Source organism: Ascidiella aspersa, chromosome 4, assembly GCF_963924565.1.
Source record: "Ascidiella aspersa chromosome 4, kaAscAspe10.2, whole genome shotgun sequence".
Classification (NCBI taxonomy): Eukaryota; Metazoa; Chordata; class Ascidiacea; order Phlebobranchia; family Ascidiidae; genus Ascidiella; species Ascidiella aspersa.
This window is the reverse complement of record NC_139450.1, coordinates 6902876-6923367: the sequence shown is the minus strand read 5'-3', so window position 1 is coordinate 6923367 and position 20492 is coordinate 6902876. Positions and strand designations below refer to the sequence as shown.

At 36.9% G+C, this 20492-nt stretch overlaps 1 protein-coding gene across 1 annotated transcript in view; it reads right to left on the bottom strand.

Annotated features, from left to right (window-relative positions):
* Positions 1-15451: 15451 nt before the first annotated feature.
* Positions 15452-20492, bottom strand: part of LOC146146906 (conserved oligomeric Golgi complex subunit 5-like) — a 69703-nt gene continuing 64662 nt past the window's right edge. The window contains exons 18-20 of the mRNA XM_083387865.1: positions 20354-20462; positions 16533-16736; positions 15452-15643 (exon numbers count right to left, since the gene is read on the bottom strand). Of these exons, the coding sequence (XP_083243991.1) occupies positions 15452-15643; positions 16533-16736; positions 20354-20462 (505 nt within the window). The remainder of the gene's footprint in view (positions 15644-16532; positions 16737-20353; positions 20463-20492) is intronic.

The following is a 20492-nucleotide window of genomic DNA, read 5'->3' as shown; positions in this document are numbered from 1 at the left end:
AGTGTAAAGCAGTCCTTTTTAAATACAGAGGTGCAAGCAACGTCGCCATAATGGCAAGATCGTGTAGATAACAAAAGATAAAGACAAAGAATGTAGGCTCTTTGTTGAATTATACTGCAGGCTTTTTTTTAGGGCAGCCAACGCATGCCGACGCAAACCAATAACGACCAGTTATCAGAAATAAACTGTAGTCACGGTTGCCAGAGACCAGGGGCGGGCAACATACGGCCCGCAACAAGATTTTGAGCGGCCCGCAGACAGTTTCCGGTCTTACACGATAATGTGGCCCGCGGCCTCATCCTGCCACAATCCCCCACTACTTGCTTACTACGTCAGTTTATAGAGATTATTTTGTTTTCTTTGTGTTTTTAGATTTTTGTTTTGGGTTGAAATTATATTTCGAATTTACAAGAAATATTTTCCCATGGATTTGCCCAGAAACGTAAGTTTGAGAAGGAGTGTCGCGAATTTAACAAGGATTAAATGCCCAAGTACTTTTTCACTACAATCGGCAAGAATCAGTATTTTCTTTTGAATAACAAAATCCGAATTGTGAAAAGCAAATGATTCCGGTTGCACATCAATGATAATAAAGAATGTTTCGATGTTAAGAGATAAATATAATATTTATTTTTTTTTTTTTAAATATATTTTTTTGACAAAATTTTGACCTGTTATAAATATATTTATTATTTTAAACAACAGCATTAGTGTCTTGGCGTCGACAACAACACGTGTTTTTATGTTTTACTGACTATTGGTCGAACATAAATCAGCTATTTTTTTCGGGTTTATGCAAAATTATTGAAATCCTTAGTTGATATTTTTGTCATTTCAAAAAGTCAAATAACTATAAATTGCCAAAGAAAACACAGACGCTGGTTATTTTAGAAAATGTTGTCAAGAGAAAACAAACAGCAAATACTGTTCAATACATTTGTCCAAAACAGAAATAAACAACTGTATAATGCAAAAACGAAGCTGAGCCTAATGCGATAAACTTGGACAGAGTGGTTAATTCTGGAAGCTCGCGTATATATAACAGTTAAAATATCGTTGAATATAACTCAAAAAAAAACTTTTTTTAATAACATTTTAACATAATGTCAATCATAAAAAAGCTGACAATAGTTTTTTTTTAATTTTGTAAACGATTTATGTGCATTTTTAATTGTTTTTGACTTGAAATAATTTTGACAAATTTTTACCTAACGGGTAATTATTTATCTCATAACATCATAACATCTAAACCAGACCTGGGCAACATACGGCCCGCGGGCCGGATCCGGCCCGCCAAGCAGTTTAATCCGGCCCGCGGCATATTTTCAATAAAATACATAGGCTAAGCGAAAACCAGGGCAAGTTGACAGATCTTGTCAAGACCCCGCCAAATTCGATTTTTAGCCTGTTCTAAATGCTTAAACGGAAATTCCCTTTTTCGCTTCTGTGTTGCTCGTATGTCCTACGCGATTTTATGGCAACTTCACAGACAAATAGCGTCCTCTGCACAGTGGAACTCTCTCCAACGAAAGTTAACAAACTTAGCATAATATTTAAAATATATATAAATATTAGGCTAAGTTTGTTAAACTTTGTAACACATCGGTAACTTAAAGTTTTAAACAAGAAGAAAAAACAAATAGGTAAGTTTTTCGTTCGAAATTTTCACGTATTTTAATCTTAAGTTTTGGGTAAACGCGCCCCACAACTTAATAAACGCTAATATATCAAGCAAAATACATTTTTAGTCGGTGCTCAATGCGTCACGTACCATCTAAATCTGAATTAAAGTTTGCGTTTTCAAACAAACATATTCGCAAATTTTTCGCGCTTCGCGCCACGTTTCGTGGCCTTCTTTAAATCCGACTTAAATTGCACATTTTCGCACAACTCCAAACGTAATAACAAATTGGTTAATTATTCGTTTTACACCGTCAGAGTATGACGTCATATTGTTTGTACTTTGGATCCTATATTTGACCCGGCCCGCCACACCATTTTAAGTTTCTCATGCAGCCCGCGGCTAAAAATAATTGCCCACCCCTGATCTAAACAAACCGATTTTCGGTTTATAAAGTTGCACTTAGTTTATTCTTTAAGTCGGCAAAAAAGTGTTGCCGTGTTTAACGAGTACAACGTTAGTCATTATTATGCGACAAAACATGCAAGCTTTGACAGTACTTAATCCGGCCCGCCAAGTATTTCATTTGACCATATCTGGCCCGCCGACCTAAGAAGTTGCCCGCCTCTGCCATAGACATTCAACAAAAAAATCAGATTAGCATTTGAAAAACGGTTTTGGACATGCATTGGATTTATACGAGCCGTTTCATATCTCATTCCATACTTTTTGCCAGAAACTATCTGCTCCAGCAATTTAAGGGTTTATGGTCTGTTTTTCGTCATATTCCTATTAACGTTACTTGAAGAACTCTAAATTAGAATTCCGACACACCAGGTGAAATGTGGCGATCGAACGTGTTGGCCACCCATACTTAAAGCTTTACTGCTTTAATCAAAGTGTCGACTGCACTGCATCCATTTGCCCATTAACAACCACTTGGCAATAAATGCTGCCTTCGCTGCACCCTATTCTACTGTAGCCTAAACATCAGTAACCGTGTACTGCTGTTTTCTTCTTAAATGTCGTCAGCTGCTGTATCCTGGTACAGCAGCTTCACTGCCCTATAACTATTGCACCACTTAGAAGTCAAGTCCTGTGACTTGTACGCCACGGGAGTACCTTTCATTTATGATGTCATAAAAAAGCACGCTTGTATACGCTTGTACACGCTTGTATATCATTCTACGGTTCGTTCTTAAGGAGTGGTAAAACCAGTGGAAGAAGTGGGACAACGGTCGTGTACTACAAGTTATTCAAGTATAACCGGGATCAAAAGGATATCACCATACTTTTGAAGCTCGAAAAAATCGGTTGATCCCTTTTTTACCACCATACTTTTTTTTTTTGACATAGATTTGTGACGTCACGTCTTGAAGAGATGAAGAACAAGAACCTTGACTAACTCTTAACATGGCATTTCAATGTTTTTTATTGCTCTTCTTCAGTGGGTTGACTATTTAAATGGCATATTAGTTTAAGTACGTTTGTGTTTTAAGACAAAAGACCAGCTGGTTTATGGTTACTTTGATTACAACTTTACATTTTACGAGTAATTACAAGTGTACACGAGAACAAAACAAAATAGGGGAAACACGCACACAAGGTAAATAGCTATCATCATTTTTATACATTTCAAAGCAAGAGAATTCTCGTTTTCTAATTATAAGTTCCGTCAATCAGTTGTAACAAAAGCAAGTATACCGAAATCAATTTATTAAAAAAAACACACAAAAAAAAAACGTCTAATTGACGCCATTGAAAAAAATTTGCGATTAACTATCAAAAAAGTCGACATACATCGTTTCCCGTTTTTTTGCAGAATAAAATGAATATTTTCTCAAGTGACACTTTTTGGGACAATTCCATTGGGGTAGAACTTATTTAAATCTGGTTCCCTGTTTTAATGCGATTCACCTTGCGTACATTTCGCCAAAAATCTGTAAAATGTACACAAGATCAACTGGAAACTCTCAACGATAACATTCAATTGCGAAGCGTCAACTTGACGACACAATCTCGTGGGGAAATTGCCGCCGATGTAACCGGGTTATCGATCGGGGGGAGGCTGCTCTATGCGCTGTGCACGTGGAATTTCTGCAAAACTTTGACGAAAAATATGAAGATCTCAACGCGCGCCAAACTCTCGCCGAGACAAAAGCGCGAACCGAAAAGGGGATAATCCTATTGGAGCTGACGAATTGACCTTGCTCGTCGATGTGCCGATATGGATCGAACTGCTCCGGATTGGGCCAATCGTCGGGATCGAAATGCACTCCTTGCAAATTCGCCATCACCTTCGAAGAATTTTTGGTTTTAGTGAACAAGTGACTATTATAAAATAAGCTATTGCTGCCAGGCATAATATAATTGAGTGTTGCTCTTCCAGCAGTATTTGTAATAGATCGACGTTTCGACGTGCTATACAGAACGTCTTCATCGGGATACTGACGCATCATGTAAAACAAACAAATTGAGTATTATGTTCAAATGTGTAATAACATCTGATTGAAGCAGATGTCCGATCTCAAATGGTAGAATCGGCATTCTTTCGATACTGGGTGACATCGTTGCCGATCCGATAAAAAAATAGTTTGTGCATAACAGCCAAGTTTTGCGACCCAACGTAAAAATCTAAAATAACAGATTTACTAACGCAAACGCTAATTTTTTCCATAGTACTTAAAATTAAGTTGGCACCGTTAAACTTATCAAAATAATCAACTTTTAATTCTTTGATCATGGCAAAGACCTCGGATCGCGGTAGGTTTTGTCCAGAATATCGAATATTGGTATCGGAGTAAAATACCAAATTCCAGGCACAACTGTTCGATTACATGTGTCCTTAATCCTTTGACTAATAAAAAGTGATTTATGAATTTAATTACAAGATAATATGTAGTTGAAAGCTTGCTTTAGTTTCTGTAAAAGTATTTTTATACCTGGTTGGAAAATGACAAGCTCTTTGAGAAGAATGTTGTAAATAATTTTAGAAACCTCACTTGCTCAAATTAGTGTTGGCACGAATATAATGAACCTAATAAAATTAGCGAAGCTATGTCAAATTTTTCTATGACTTTAAATAACAGAAGTGATTTTCAATGAAATCGTTTTCAGCCACATCCAACATGCAAACGTATTCAGGAAAGATATATTCATTGCTCGTATAATCAATGGGTCACCCAAATCTGTAGTAGCTTACCTCGTGGGTCAGTGGTAGGCCTATACCATACCTGGTCTATTATGTGTTGCAATCGATGGCTGAACTTTTGGTTTCGGTGTACTCACTTGTGTGCCTTTCGGAAGAAATTTTAGGATTTTTTTTAGCCAATTTAAAGCACTATGAAACGAATTACAACATCGTCATACTGTCTAACAGCTTGTTGAATAATTCGTCCTCATAAAGTGAACGTTTTCCGAAAATTGTTTTCGAGTTCACATTTGATGTTGTATCCCAAAGTACAATTTGTGCTTTATAAAACAATTAATTTCATTTGGGTAAAATTGTAATAAGTTCAGTATTTGTTTACGCTTTAGTTCAATTATTTTACCCTTTAAGTGCCTTATCTTTTCACATTTTTAATTGAATTATAGTAATGTAATATCAGTAGTGAAAGTAAACCGGAGCGGCGTTTCGTTTTTTTTGGCCAAACCATGTATTTTTTTTCACTGGAACAACCCGCTACTTCCTTAAATATGTTCAAACTAAAATGCCAGTTGCATAATTGTGCAGCAATGATGTCATTCGTGAAAATTTTCCTGCGCTCTGGAATGGAAATTATTCTACTTCCACATCTATGTCACTGTGTCTATACAACTTTAAATTATGTAAAAAACAAAGACCAAAATGTTTTATTTTATTTGGCAAAATTTGGCACAAACCTGTCCACTTGAATATTCGAGTTTTGAAGTTTCTCCAAATAATCAACAAATAACTAACTTTCATCAATAATCATTTTTTACATTTGATTTCGTCCTAATCCACGCCTTAAAAATACAAGCTTTTCTTTGATATTTAAAATATAATGTGTATATCAATTTAGATTTTAGAATATTGTGGAAAAGAATCATGTAAGAGAGCGTGTGTGTCAAGTACCTGGTTGGGCAGGCCTGGGCGCGAAAGTAGTTGTTACATGCACCACTGTGTCAATTTAATGGGGGATTTTATGCAAAAACATTTTTGTCACAATGAAATTAGTTGAAAAAACAATATTAGTTGTGTTTATCTCGATTTCAAAAAACTTCGTCTTGCTTGTGAATATAGATCTCGATTCTTTTCAAAATGAAAAACACTATGATTAGCTTTGTATATTTAAACAGGGGGCATGATCACAGTGTTATCTGAACTCCACTACTATACCATTGCATTTCAAAAGGCATAGGGTCAGGTCGCGTATAAATTTATTGTGCATTCAAAGAAATCAGCATAGGTCGCTTTTAATAAAATAGATTACAGCGCAGTAAAACACGTCTCGCCAGAAAGGTGTACATCGTTGACTGGTTCGCAGTAGAATTGGAATAGGCCTACGACTAACGTCAAGGACAAACGAATGCGTGAGGGATGACTGGACAGTTCACGAGCAGGATGCATGTGAAAGGAAATATGCCACAACGTTTTTCAACACACTTTCTGAATGCGCTCGCAAAACGAACACGTTAAATAACAAATACCGACGCTCGCTCCCTGCAGCTTCGTTTCACTTTTTGGTCTGGGCAACTTATGTGCAACAGTGGAGATATACGTTTTATACACCTGTTACATTTTATATACTTTCAATTACCCCAGCAAGGTGGCGTTAGCATTTTCCAAAATAACAAAGGGTTTTTCACAGTTTTTGGCAAGTTAAACGTCTTAACCCGGGTAAATAAGCCACCACACTACAATTCACCAAACGCAAGGTTTTTTTGCGTTTACTTTGTTTAACATTACGAATGATAATGCGATTTTTTGCAATCTAATGATGATTTTAGCTAATGAATTAAGGTGGGAAATAGTAACGTTTGTTGATGACAGTAACAATCGACAACAAAAGGCGAATACAGAAGATACGCAAATAGTAGTCACAATGCCGAGTGATGTAAAAAAACACTCATAAGCTGTTGCACAAGGAACACAAACTCCCTTCTGTTTGCATACCTTGGGAAACTCAAATTCGATGTTTTTAATTTTTTTACAAGTAGACAAGTTTGGACGACTTGAATAGATCGTCGGTATAGTTAGGTATAAATGTGCGATTAACCCGTTGTATATTTGTATCGAATATAACATAAATCTTCGATGGAAAAAGTGTTGAACGCCGTCACCCAATGGTTAGAATGAACATTTAAAATTTAAATAAACTTTCCGACTGGAGAATGTTTTCAAGGAAATTGAGTTTTATACGCATGGAGGTTTTGTAAACCTTAAATTCGGGGAAATTGTTTTGCCAAAATATGCATTGCTGAATCAATATGACTGCGGCTTAGCCATGTGTCTTCTGACAGTAATGCACGATAAGCAGTTTGATCCATGTTAAAACTGGTTTGGTATTTTACAGCACAACAACGGCGTTTAAATGTGAATTACAATCGGGCTATGTTTATTTAATTTGACATTTTAACGTTACCCAGCTTATTTATACCATATATGCCATTTTTAAGCATAAATAAAATCTCAATGTGATATAAGAGGATTTTCACATTTTGCATCACACATGAAAGGGCCTGCTAAAGTCCTGTCAATTATCCTTCCTGACACTACACTAAAACATCGATATACATAAGCTTCCAAATCCTCATGTAAACTGATAAGAGAGACCGAATAATAGTTCCATCGCAAATGATGTTGCGCAGAGCTGTTTTCCCAGTGAATTTAGGTTCATCCGTCCAAAAAAATTTTAAAAATTAGATACTGAAACGATGTTGTTGATGCTGGTCAAGTCGCAACAGCCAAGGCTTTTTCCCTTAGTCGGGTGGCGCACATAGATTTCATATGCGTAGTAGGGCGTTTTCCGCGAAAATTGAATAATTATAAATTTCAACCAGTTGCATCAATGTACAATGTACATAATGGCATCAATATACATAATGTATGTTTTAGTTCTTTAAATTCCGGTTCAAGATCAACACAACCAAGTATTGACAAGTTAAAGTTATTTGTCACAGCACTTGCCGCAGCCTTGATGTCCTCTATTTTTATAGGCCGCTGGTCGAAGGAACCATCACCCGATAGCTCCAACGGTCCTGTAAAAATAAATTCCGTTGTCCCATCAACATAATTGAGTATTGACAAATGATTAAAAAGTGTTGCAACAGCACTTATAGCATGCTCCGTCTAAACCCGGCTGGTTTCGGTGCCACGGTATCCGACTTCATGGTTCATGCTCTTTTTCTTTAAGAAACATATGTTTCAGATAGTATAAAGTTAAAATTAATGTGTAATTACCACATACTGTGTAATTACTGCATTCTTTTTATATCAGATTTTTACGAATACGGATAAGTAAAATATTTGTTTCACTCACCACAGGCAAAGCATCATTTGGTTTCCTGTTTATAACAACTATTTAAAATGTTGTAAAATATTTGTTCATCGTATTTTCCTAATATTGTTTTTTTCATCGTTGTTTTTAATTGCTCATTGAGGGATTGTCTGAACACATTTCTTGTGAAACCATTCTTTACAATTTGCTGCATTCTATAAAAAAGTCCTCTATTATTTGCTGAATCCAATTGCAGTAAATACTGGTGTGTATAACTAAAGGTTTTCTTTGTAAAACTAACCTAATCCTACGCATGAAAATGGTGGATCAGATCGATAAATGTCACTGTGCAATGTCGCCTCTTTAAATATAACCTGCTCCGGTTTGAAGTCGAATAACAGTGCCACTGCGAAAGCTATTGCTAAAGGACCACAGTTGGAAATTCCTTCTGTTTGCATACCTTAGAAATTCAGATGTTTTTTTTTAATTTTTTATTTAATCACATTTTTACGAATATGGATAGGTAACTATTTGCTTCCCTCACCACAGGCAAAGTATCATTTTGTTTCCTGTGCACAACACCAAGCTCTTGGGTCGCCTTGTAAAACACCTGAATGAGGCATCACAAGTAAGTTTAGTATAATCGTCGTTTTCAAAAATACAACGTTCAAAATAGCATTGAATTAGTATAACACCATAAATATACATGCAGATATTCTCACCTTTGTTATGGGAAGATACGGGAAGTCGCTGAGCGTCCGCATCAGGGCTTTCGGGTCAAATCTGTTTTCAATTTATAAAACTAAATACGGAGAGCACTCAGAGAAATGTGAAGGTTTTCGGACCACTTCGGATTGACGAAACGGAAGTCCAACCAGAGGAACTCGGCCCCTTCTTCCTTAACGCTGACCTTCAATGCCCTGTTCATTTGCTTCGCCACGCAACACTGGGGAGTCAACTGGGGCAGTACCCTGGTGTAAAAGATCAGGTTCAGAAATTACAATGATTAGTTTTAAACCAAAAATGTAAAACACGCACAAAATGACATGTTACAACCTTCGCTTTTGGATACAAGGTCTTTGCGAGGCGAGTCATCTCTCTTGTATCCTTCTAGATCTTAAAGATAAGAAAAATAGTAAAAATAAAGTTAACAGTTTACAAGTTTAAAAAATGGATTAAATTTAGAAGATATGCAAAATAATTAATTGAAAAGTTAGATTTTTTATTATTTTTAACAAGTACTAACCGACGTTTCGGCAGCAGATTCCAGCTGACCTCATCAGGGTTAATATAATTGAAACGAGAGTGCGTTAGCCATCTTATATACTGAAGTAAAAAATTGAAAAATCTGTAGATCAAAATTAATAATTCTAGACGTCGCTGAAGTATGCGATAAGCTGTGACGCGCCGGGTCATCCGGTGCAGGACTGCGCCGTCGGACAACGGGCGTTTATCAGCTATTGCGTTGTAGCTACAACGACGAGTAGATTGCCGCATACCACGAATCCTTTTTGTTCATGGTGTTAGGGCATTTGTCAATCCGGAATGATTCAATGAAAGTCTTTTGTAATAGTGCGGTTCCCAGTCTAGAATTTTACAATTATCCCAATCAATTTCGTGTAGAAGTTCAACCGCATGCTCTGTCAGAGCTGACCGGGATGCCCTTTCGTGGCGGACATCACGCATATGTTCAAGTTTCCTGGTATGAAAGGAAAGTTTAGTTTCCCCCTATGTATGTTGCTGAACAACCTCCACAGGGAATCTCATAAACAGCCCCTTGACGTTTTTTTCTGGTTTAACTGGATCTTTAGGTGAACGTAAAATGTTTCCAATTTTTCTAGCCGGTTTGAAAGCTGTAGAAGTGTCGTGGCTTTTTAAAATACGTTTTAGTTTTTCTCCCAGACCTGGAATGTAAGGAATAATGGCCAGACCTTTAGGTTCTGGTTTAGCTGTTAAATAGTTAGATTTGTTTGGGGGTTTGAACAACCAGTCGGGGTACCGATATCCGTTTATTCTCATGGCCTTTTTAACATGTTTAATTTTGTTGACTTCGTCCTTATGGTTACTGCAAAGTTTTGAAGCTCGGTGTAGCAGGGTGTTCACAACCGAGCGTTTGTGCTGTAAAAGGTGGTCCGATCCGAATGCGTTACTTTTCGAAGATAGTTAAACGTCCTTTGTTGGGATGTTCAGTAGTGTTTAGAATGCATAGAAAATAATTTTCATCCCACGATGAAATGAAAACAAGTACAAATAAGCATAGATTGGGGGATTGCTTGAACACATTTCTTGTGAAAACCATTCTTTACAATTGCTGCATTCTATAAAGAAATATTATCTACTAAATCTAATTACAGTAAATACTAGTGTGCATAGTTCTTTGTAAACCTAACCTATTCTTACGCAAAAAAATGGTGCATCCGTTCGAATATGCGACTGCGCAATGCCGCCTCTTTAAATATTACCTGCTCTGGTTTGCTAAGAAATAAAAAAGGAAAACAGTTTCTGCAAGCGCACACGCGCAAAACAAAAGTTGACTGGGAACTTTAGGGAAATTCCGTTGTCATAAATGTCGAATTGTAAAATTGGGGGGACAAGTGACAAAACTAAAAGTTAGCTCCCGTTAAAAATAGTGTTTTTGCTGATTGGAGTTAATATTTGCGTGCAAAAAGCCATATGCAAAGCAACGAAAATAAAAAAAAAACAGTATAAACAAAACAAAATAGCAGTAGAATTAAGTAGCAACTTAGTAACCAAAAGACTATAACAATTGTTTTTATGCCATTTGCGCCATTAAACCAGTAGTGTGTATGACGTCACCATTACTGTTTAAATAAATTCAAGCATAGCTCCTGTTTAATTGTCTTCTTTAGGCGTTTTAAAACAGACAAATCAAACATCTAACCTCCAACATTTATGCATACATCACTGTTTTGTAACAACTTTTCCCTCACTTAGAATATTCAGAAAAAAACCTACATACTGCTATAATCGTCTTCTCACTATATATTAAGATTACTTTAGATTTAGAATTACAAAAACTGCATTAAATTAATCCTTAAATAGTTGCTTTACGGAGTTGCGTAAAGTCAATTTCCACTTGTTAAGACATACAGGTAAGCTCATGTTACCTTTACTTTGGGAAACAAGACTATAAAAACTCGGCTTGCGTTTAAACAATGTTTAGTTGAATTTGAAGGGCTGGTATTATTTATTTAAATTGTCATTGAAATAATAAAAAAAACACAAAATGCCATAGCAGGAAACGTAAGCAAAAATGAACAAACTTACTTTAGAACACAGTTGTTAGGCAAGAATGGCCTTCACCTTGACAGCATTCCAGCACTGACAGGTTTTTCTTTTTTCATTGTGCAACCGACAAAAAGAAAAATCAATCCGCGCAGCGCGCTAATTTAATTATTACAAAGGCCTTAGGTAATGTGACGTCTACAACAGCCTCGAGCTCACACTTGGACAATTAGATTTATTTTAGCTTTTTGAAATTAGATTAGAATTATATAATTTCTGTTTTCTTAAATTAGATTAGAACTAGAATTACCGAATTCTTCGAAACCAAAATTTAAATTAGAATTTGAATTAAAATTACAATTTTAGTTATGTACAATCAATTTTATTTAATCGCAAATTATTTTTATAAGAATGTGAATGTTAGTTTTTTGTGTGCTAATTTTATGTGTTTTGGCATATGATCTATGCTCTTCAGGTTGTCACATCACCTTCCAGTTGTTCCAACAAAATTGGTATTAGTTTAAGTTTTTTGTTTCGACTGAGTGACTAAAATTCCATTGAACACAGTAACATTTTAGGTAAAATCCTATTACATTAGAACTAGAGCAGTTTCTCAACCTTTTTTCTTTCGTGGCCCATATATCAAAACATTGGAGCATAATGGTTGGATGTTGTAGTAAGACGTAACAAGAATATCAAAGCCCATACAGAAGTAGGTATCATACCTTCTTCTGTATGGGCTTTGATATTCTTATTACGTATTTCAAAACAGATTATTTATTTAACCGTGCATGAGTGAGATACTTGCGACTGAACAATAAATTTACATTCTGTTTTAATTCCACCCCAAGCCAATATTCCTGTAAAATTTAATATAGTGACAGAAATGAAACTAAGTCTAGCTTTTTTAAATTGCTCTGTGGTCCACCTCAAATGTTCTTATGGCCCACCGGTTAAGAACCTCTGAACTAGATTATACAAGTAATTCAACAACTAGATTAGAATTAGAATTAAGCGCATTTTAAACTAATTCATTTAATTAGTAAACTAGAATTATGAAGTTGCCCAAGTCTGCTCAAGCATGAACACTCTTGAAATTATGTGAAAGCAATACTGTTGACAAAGGTCAAAACATAAAATGTTTGGGATTTATGAACTCTTCTGTTGTCAATCAAAATTATTTACATGCTAAAATAGAAAAATCATTGATCGTTTGTTTTGTTAAGCATGAAATAGCAAGGCGAAACCTATACAAGTACCGGTAAACAATTATCTAGTCCGGAGGTCACCCAAGTTCTGTAAGGCCTGACGATATTACCAGATCGTTTAACTTTACCCGCTTTCGAATACTGTCGTAGGTCCTATATATTAGAGACGGTACAAATATAAAATTTATGTTCGCTGCCCGCACCGCACTTGAACAGGTTGTTCGCTAGCTGCGCTGCATCGCAAATTATTTTCGAAATTTTAAGCTGCGCTGCCCGCAAAATTTGAGCATTATAAGCAATATATTACAATAAAAAAAACACTTTTATTTGAGTCGCGAGACTATTTACTTTAGGTTGCTAAAACTCTGATTTTTAATAGCGGCGTATGTGTATTAGGTTTTTACCTTTTAACAAAAAATATAGACAAGTGAGCCGTCTGCCCTTGTTAGTTTTATTAACTTTGATCGCAGCTGCTTGTCAAATGACACATACACCAAAGGCCCGTTTACACTACAGCTGCACTGAGCTGCGCTGGGCGTAATTTGCATTTAAATTCTATTGTGGCGAGCGTTTCACGGTTTGCTAAACTCAAGCCCCGTGCAGCAGCTGCAGCTAGCTTAAAGTTACGCTTTGCTTAACTCAAGCCCCGTGCAGCTGGAAAAAAAATACGCTTTGGAGCGATTTCCACGCTTTGCTAAACTCAAGCCCAGTGCAGCTATAGAAAAACATTACGTTTTGTCGCGATTTTTACGCCCAGCGCAGCTCACTGCAGCTGTAGTGAAAACAATTCCACGCCCAGTGCAGCTCAGCTGCGCTCAGTGCAGCTGTAGTGTAAACGGGCCTTAAGCCTCATAAAAATGTAGTGCTGACATCAGCTTTCAGTTGAGGGGGAAAGGACTTTCGCCCCAACATTATTTTTGGCCGACTATGACTATACCGAAATAATATTTGCAAATGGCCGTACTTATCTACTTTTAAATAAGGTAATCACGCAGGTGGCACTATTACGACAAATTGTATTAAAATCTTGACAAGCTTTCGTGAAACCGTGCTTTACCAGGTCAAATTATATTTAACATCAGTATGGTGGGTTAACAACTGATTGTAACTAAAGTTCTTACCTGTAAACCAATTTTTAAGTTAATTAACTGTAAATCTAGCGTCTCAGTTTAAATTATCTTACTTGTTTAAGAACACAAAAGTGTCATTTGCGCTCGGTTTGCAATACTTTTTGTCTAATCGTTAATGTATAGGGTATCAGAATACATTGTCCATTATTGAAAAAACCTTCTGCCTTTTTCTTGACTGTATTTAGACTCGATTATATTTAATATTTGCGTAAGTGTAACAAAGTGTAGTGAGTTAAGCTACAATGAAATTATGCTCGCATTCGTTCAGCCTAAGTTTCATTTTATTCATTCGCAAACTTCAATCAAATGTATTTTTGTCAAACAGAGCGAATCAGTTCTTCTTGAAATACAGAAGATAGTTGATAAACTCAGATGAAAGAAGTTTGAATGGAATAGTTTTGGTAAGTTTCAACAATCTAGCAACAATTAAAAAAATATATATAATTCTTTTTAGATTTTCTATAATATATTTGGCGATTAAACTAAAAATAAACTTCCTAATTTGATTAAAAATCATAAAACAGTTGAATGGGCTTAAAAAGGAGCTATACCCACAAAACAATAAATACCACTTTGTACAAACAAACAAAGCCAACAACCCTTCAGAATACGGTTCTTAGCTGACTGACAATGTAGACAATTTAAAATTTTAGAAGTTTAAGTTAGGCACGAAGCAATGGTTGGACATTATTGTTGATTTGGGTTGGACTAAGTCTCAAAGCAACCTATAAAGTGTTTACGTAACGTCGCCTACAGTTTTTCTGCTTATGACCTAAAATGCATAAAACACAAAAGTTTGGTTTTGTTTGGCTTACATAACTCGGCTATTTACGCTTTTTTGCTTGCAAGTGAGATTAAAGAGACTTTTTTTACCGGGCTAAAACCTGGTCGCTGCATTAAACAGAAATCAGATATCTTACGCTGTTTTTTTTCTTCTGGCCGCCTTGCGTCGTTTGGTCAGTTTAAAGAATTCCGCGCTAATCAAAGAACATCAAGACTGTCACCCCTCACAACGACCATGATTCATCAGGTCAAAAGCTTACTAGCTCGTCAAGTAAATACAATTTGGCTACAGAGTTACTCGTTTATAAATTCTGAATAAGACAAATACGAGTCTGCCAGCCAAGATTAATAACGTATTTGTCAACTATAAGACTTTGCAGAAGAAATACAACAATAACGCAACATCTTCGATTACCATATAATATTCGTTACCAATCGACACATACACGACATGCGTTAGTGGGAATATCAGAATATAACGACAAAAGCGACATTTGCAAATATGTTTATGAGAAGTGGTCGACCATATATGTGCTAGTTCCCCCAGTCCTGATGTAAGCACTGTAAATCAAATGCCCGATACTAGGGTGTTTCAGTTCTGAATTGACAATAATTTTATTGATATAGCAATGTTAGCAATGAACTGCTGTCTAACGCTTTTTTCTACCTTAAAGAGTGAATTTATCACAAATTTAGGAGAATAACAACACGGAATAACTAATTTTTTAACGCCTAAGCAAAGTTAAGCCTAAATACCCCCCAAAAAACATAATTAACGTTTTAATTGCATCTATTATGTTTGTTATGACATCAATTGGTTTTGCTTTAGATTACGGTACTTTAAGTTTTAAAATGTCGGCTATCGGTATAGAAATACCGCATGTCAGAAAATATTGGACATCGCTACAAACAACAACACCATAAGCACAGCTGAGTTTGACGCTTCTGTAACGGGCAAATCAGCAGCATATATCTTTGATATGGATAAAAAACAACAATGCCTCAGGCCGTCTCCATTCCACTCTGAAGGAGCCGCAGCATAATTGGGTAAACCGGAGCGAACGACGTTCCCTGTCTGGAACGCACTGAGTTGACGTACTTCTCGATGGCGCCGCGAATCATGTTCAGTCGCTCCTTTTCTGCGCGATGTTCGTCCAGCCAACGACTGTAGCGGCTTATTGACCAGTCCATCACCTGACCACCAACGGAAAGCGTGCTTTTTAGTCGTTGTGTATATACTTACGTAGCATTTCAGTTGGAATATTTCGTGCTAGGCAGTAAAGTCTTTTGATCATATTGCTTCGTGCTTTTTTAAATATTCGTTCCTCAAGCATTTGACAGGTATTAGTCCTGCGATTGTGTATTTCTTTTAAATTGAGCCCCGCATTTTCTTAATTAAGAATTTCGCAGATTTTGAAATGTGATGTTGGCATCTCGACGATTTTGAACTCTCTAATCATTCTAATGTAAGCTTTTTTACCAATCTAATGTAACCATTTCGACTAATTTTAAATACAAGCATTACGATCATATGTATTTTAAGATTGGAGTTTTATAAGGTATGCGCATAACGGCCACAGCTACGCAGTTCGAGTGACCCTTGCGTTAACTTTGCTTTGATAAATCATAGAACAACGACCCTTTTTATAAAAATTAAAAAAAAAGAGTTGCTGTTGGTCAGCGTAAAGGCGCCCGGGACGAAAATGATTTTCGTGCAGGGGCCACCAATTTTTTTTTGTATAAAGGCGGACAACTGTAAGGCATGGCGATCGCGGGCCAGATGTAAAATTTTGTATTGGCCATATTCAATTAATTATATTGTTATTCTAAGGAAACATTATAAATACGCTGCTTTCAGAAATACGCTACGGGCCGAAAAAACTACTTTGACCCGCAGGCCCTAGTTCGGTTCGGTGACCCCTGTTTTAGTGCAAAAATGGCTAAATGGTTTATTAGTTTGTCGATTAGCGAAGGCCTTGTCAGAGTAAATATTCTTTGCAACATAAATTTGTGTATCACGTACATTTCAGCCACCGTAACACCGGACTTGTATTAAATATAAAACAATAAAAAAAATCCTTACTTGAAACGGCGACTTTACGTCAGGTGGCGCCCTCGAGAAGAGAAAATGCAGCGCGACGCTGTACGGGATGACGTCACCGAGTGACGATGAGTCGGCGATTGCGTCATCATTTTGAAAGAGCAGGGGTCTGTAGGCTCGCAGCAGCCTGTACGAAGGGCCGAGGTCGCTTACTCTGCGACAAAGCGGCGAAACTGCCAACTCCATCTGAAACGAAAAAAAAATCACTGTGGGGTTTGTATCCTGGCATTTTTTTCCTGGGTAACACCGTTTTTTTTTGGCCAGTAAAATACTAAAATTATGACCTTCCTGACACTACTATTATTACCTATTACCTACACCAAAAACAAAAAAGTGAAAATGTTGACCTTCTGCCGATACGCAGTTATAACTCAGGCCCTACCTCCAAGTGGCGGCACCATCTCACTTTGGGAATGGTTGTCCTGGACTTGGCCTGAACCATTAATGACATTTCAGGCATTCCCGGACTCCTTTTTGCCCAATGGGAAAAAAAAAGCCACTACCCCTTTCCCTTTTACTTTACTCTTACTTTCTTTTAGTTAGTAAAAATAAAAAATAAAAAAAACTGAAACGAAAGAGCGACTGGACTACAGGACATCAATTGGAAAAAGGACCGGACTTGAAATGGAGATGTATGGTGACTATAGGTATTTAAAACGTCATATAGGTGAATGACTTGACTTGAAATAAAGTATTTGACAATTTTTTTTCATCGGATTGAAATGATTCGCACAACTAAGCTGCAGAAATGGAGACATTAAGACTAATGACTGGAACTGGACCAAAATCAGTCGAAAAACACAAGCAGAGTTTAGACTGACGTCATTCGGAAAGATGACCGGAGTTGGGTTAAAGTTTTTTGACAAATGGCTGTACTTAGATTGAAGACATTTCGACAGATGACTTGATTTACATTGAAATCATTCGGAAAAAAGACTTGACTTGGCTTAAAGTCATTTTGATAAATAAGCTAACATGGTTTGAAGACATTTGGACAACGGATTTGGCCCACGCCCTGGGAAAGGTTGCCAACCCTGTGTTAAAGTAAAGTGTAATTGATTTTTGTATTTATATTGTTTAACTTTTCCACAACCAAAGTCGGAAACATTTCAATTTATATGAAAGTGACAAACCCTAAGTAGAATTTTCCTATAAATTTGTATAAACAATTGGCATGGTGTATATATTGTTTAACTTATCTGTTACGATTCCAAATATGGCTGGGAACCAAAGATTTTACTAATTTTAATAGTTTGAAATTGGTTTGCAATAGCATGGACTTCCTTAAATTCTATAAACATTAAGAAGCTTGATTTAAAAATAACCTTATAAAACTGCAAAGATACTGTAAGTTAACATGCTTAGAACACTGCGTTTTTTTGGCAGCCCGGTTCATTTGAATAAGGTAAATTGCAAAACTAAACTAAGTTATACTTCTTTTTATTTGTGGTAAGCCCCATAGCTAGAACGTGGAAGACATTCATATGAAAAACAAAAACGCGTGCGCAACAAAAAACAAACACCTGGAAATTGCCGTTGCGATAGCGATAATCACAATTAGCGAAAGAGCAGCGCATTTGTCAAACGCGCCAATTAGCTCCCCGAAAATGGTGTTCGCCCCCCGAAAACTGTCTACGATGGGACGTCCGACTGTCACCGCAAAAGCGATGCCACTTACACTGGGACACCATCGTTAACTGCATCGGAAGGATACGAGCATAATTATAACAGGTTTGAAACGGCTGTATGATAAAAGCCACACACGCAATTACCAATCTGTCTCGACCTGGGCCAGTGGCGTAGCCACCGAAAATTTTTTTTGGGGGTGGGGCAAAAAGTTTGAACTTTTTTGTTTAGCTTTTGTCATTGTATTAACTGGCGTAACGAACACAAATAACAATGCTAGCAAACCGTTTCGAACAGCAACTGACTGAGTGTTAACGCAATACTCAAAAACCATTCAACAAGCAGAAACTGTATAAAAGTAGTAAAACTACATTAATGTATAGCAAGCGTAATATTAACTACATCGTTTGTGACGTAACAGTGCACGACAATTAAGAGTGTGGCATGCCCTTGATGGACTGTTGTGGTACTGTTCATAAATCCTACAAAAACAAATTATTAAAAGTAAAATATTTATAAGTTTTTGAGGGGGGCATAACCCCTGAGCCACCCCTGGCTACGCCTATGACACGGGCACCACTTTCGCCCTTAGGGTGAACTTTTTTGGGCAAAGCGAGCGATTGACGGAAAAGAAGACGTTTTGGGCAACGACGGGCGGTAATGCTTCGGCTTGTCATCGCCGTGACGTAATAACAGGAAAGTAAGGGTAGGAAAGGTTTGGGATCTGATGAGCGCATGAATTATTAAGAGGCGTTCACGTTTCTTAAAGGAAAAACGGGGGCGACGGACTTGGCTCTTCGCGAAAATTTCGCCCGGATACTAGGCTAAAACGACGTTTGCTAAATACGGACTACTGAGGTATGTTGTCTTAACCAAAACCAGGCCAGTTTAAGTTACGGATTTTTTTCAACAAGCACCAGGCTATTTTTTCTTATATAAGTATTAAGTATGCGTTTGCTTATTTTTCTAATCAGTCGATTTACAGCCAGTTTCAAAATATTCGTGTCCCTGGTTATCAAACGATAGATACAGGTGTTCTTTTTGCCTCATACGTTTGCTTGTAATATTTGTTGGGGCGTTTTTTACCAAATTATTTGTCCTACTCAGAGAAACCAATGCGAAATTACGAAAAGCGACAGGATGGCATTTTGTAGCTTCGTTCATCTACTCCTTTCACTCTTTACGTAACCGCATTAATAGGCAACAATTTTTTTCCTACTCTCACCAATTTGTCAAAACAATGCTTCAACAACTTTCTTTAAAAGAAAAAAAACACAATTTATTATATGTGTATATTTTTGACCCGGCCCAAGACATTTCGTGTTTCTTAAGTGGCCCCCAGAAGGAAATAATCATCAACCAATGCTTTAATTTTTTTTCACGAAATATATACCGGAAATAAATAAATAAAGCGTTCATGCACATACACCAGTGCTGTACTTACTTAAGTCAATAACTTGAAGTTGCATTTATTGCATTTAGGTCACTGTTTTGAAATGACTTGGCTTGAATGTGCTTTAGCAAATGACTTGACTGGGACTTAAGTCATTTAGCAAATGACTTGACTGGGACTGAAGTCATTTAGCAAATGACTTGACTGGGACTGAAGTCATTTAGCAAATAACTTGACTGGGACTGAAGTCATTTAGCAAATGACTTGACTGGGACTGAAGTCATTTAGCAAATAACTTGACTGGGACTGAAGTCATTTCGCAAATAACTTTGCTGGACTTACAGTTAATTTAAAAAGACTTGAGTGGGACAAAAGTCATTTTAAAGTTCAACTGGGACTTCACTTTCTATTTTGTTTAAATAACTTGACTTGGACTTAAGTTATTTTGCAAATGACCTGACTGGGAATTCATTTCAAAAAGACTTGAGTGGGACAGAAGTCATTTCGAAATAACTTGACTGGGACTGTGGTTGCATTGCGAAATATTGTCGGAATAGAACGTATTTACCATATTTAGAAGTTCAACTGGGACCTGAATTGCTATTTTGTTGAAAATAACTACTTAGACTTAAGTTCTTTTGCAAATGACTCGACTGGGACGGAAGTCATTTAGCGAATGACTTGAATGAGACTAAAGTTCTTTTGCAAATGACTTGGATAGGACTCTAGTCATTTTAAAATGACTGGTTTACAACACTGACATACGCTCAAACGCGACACTCACCTGCGCAAAGTCGGCGGCCAGCTTGGCCCTGCCCCCGTCCCCTAGGGGGCGTACGAGGCTGGCGTGGCGGACAAACAGATCGACAGATCGTTGGGCGAGCGGCAGCAGACTGCAATGGCGAAAAAACAAAAGGTGATTA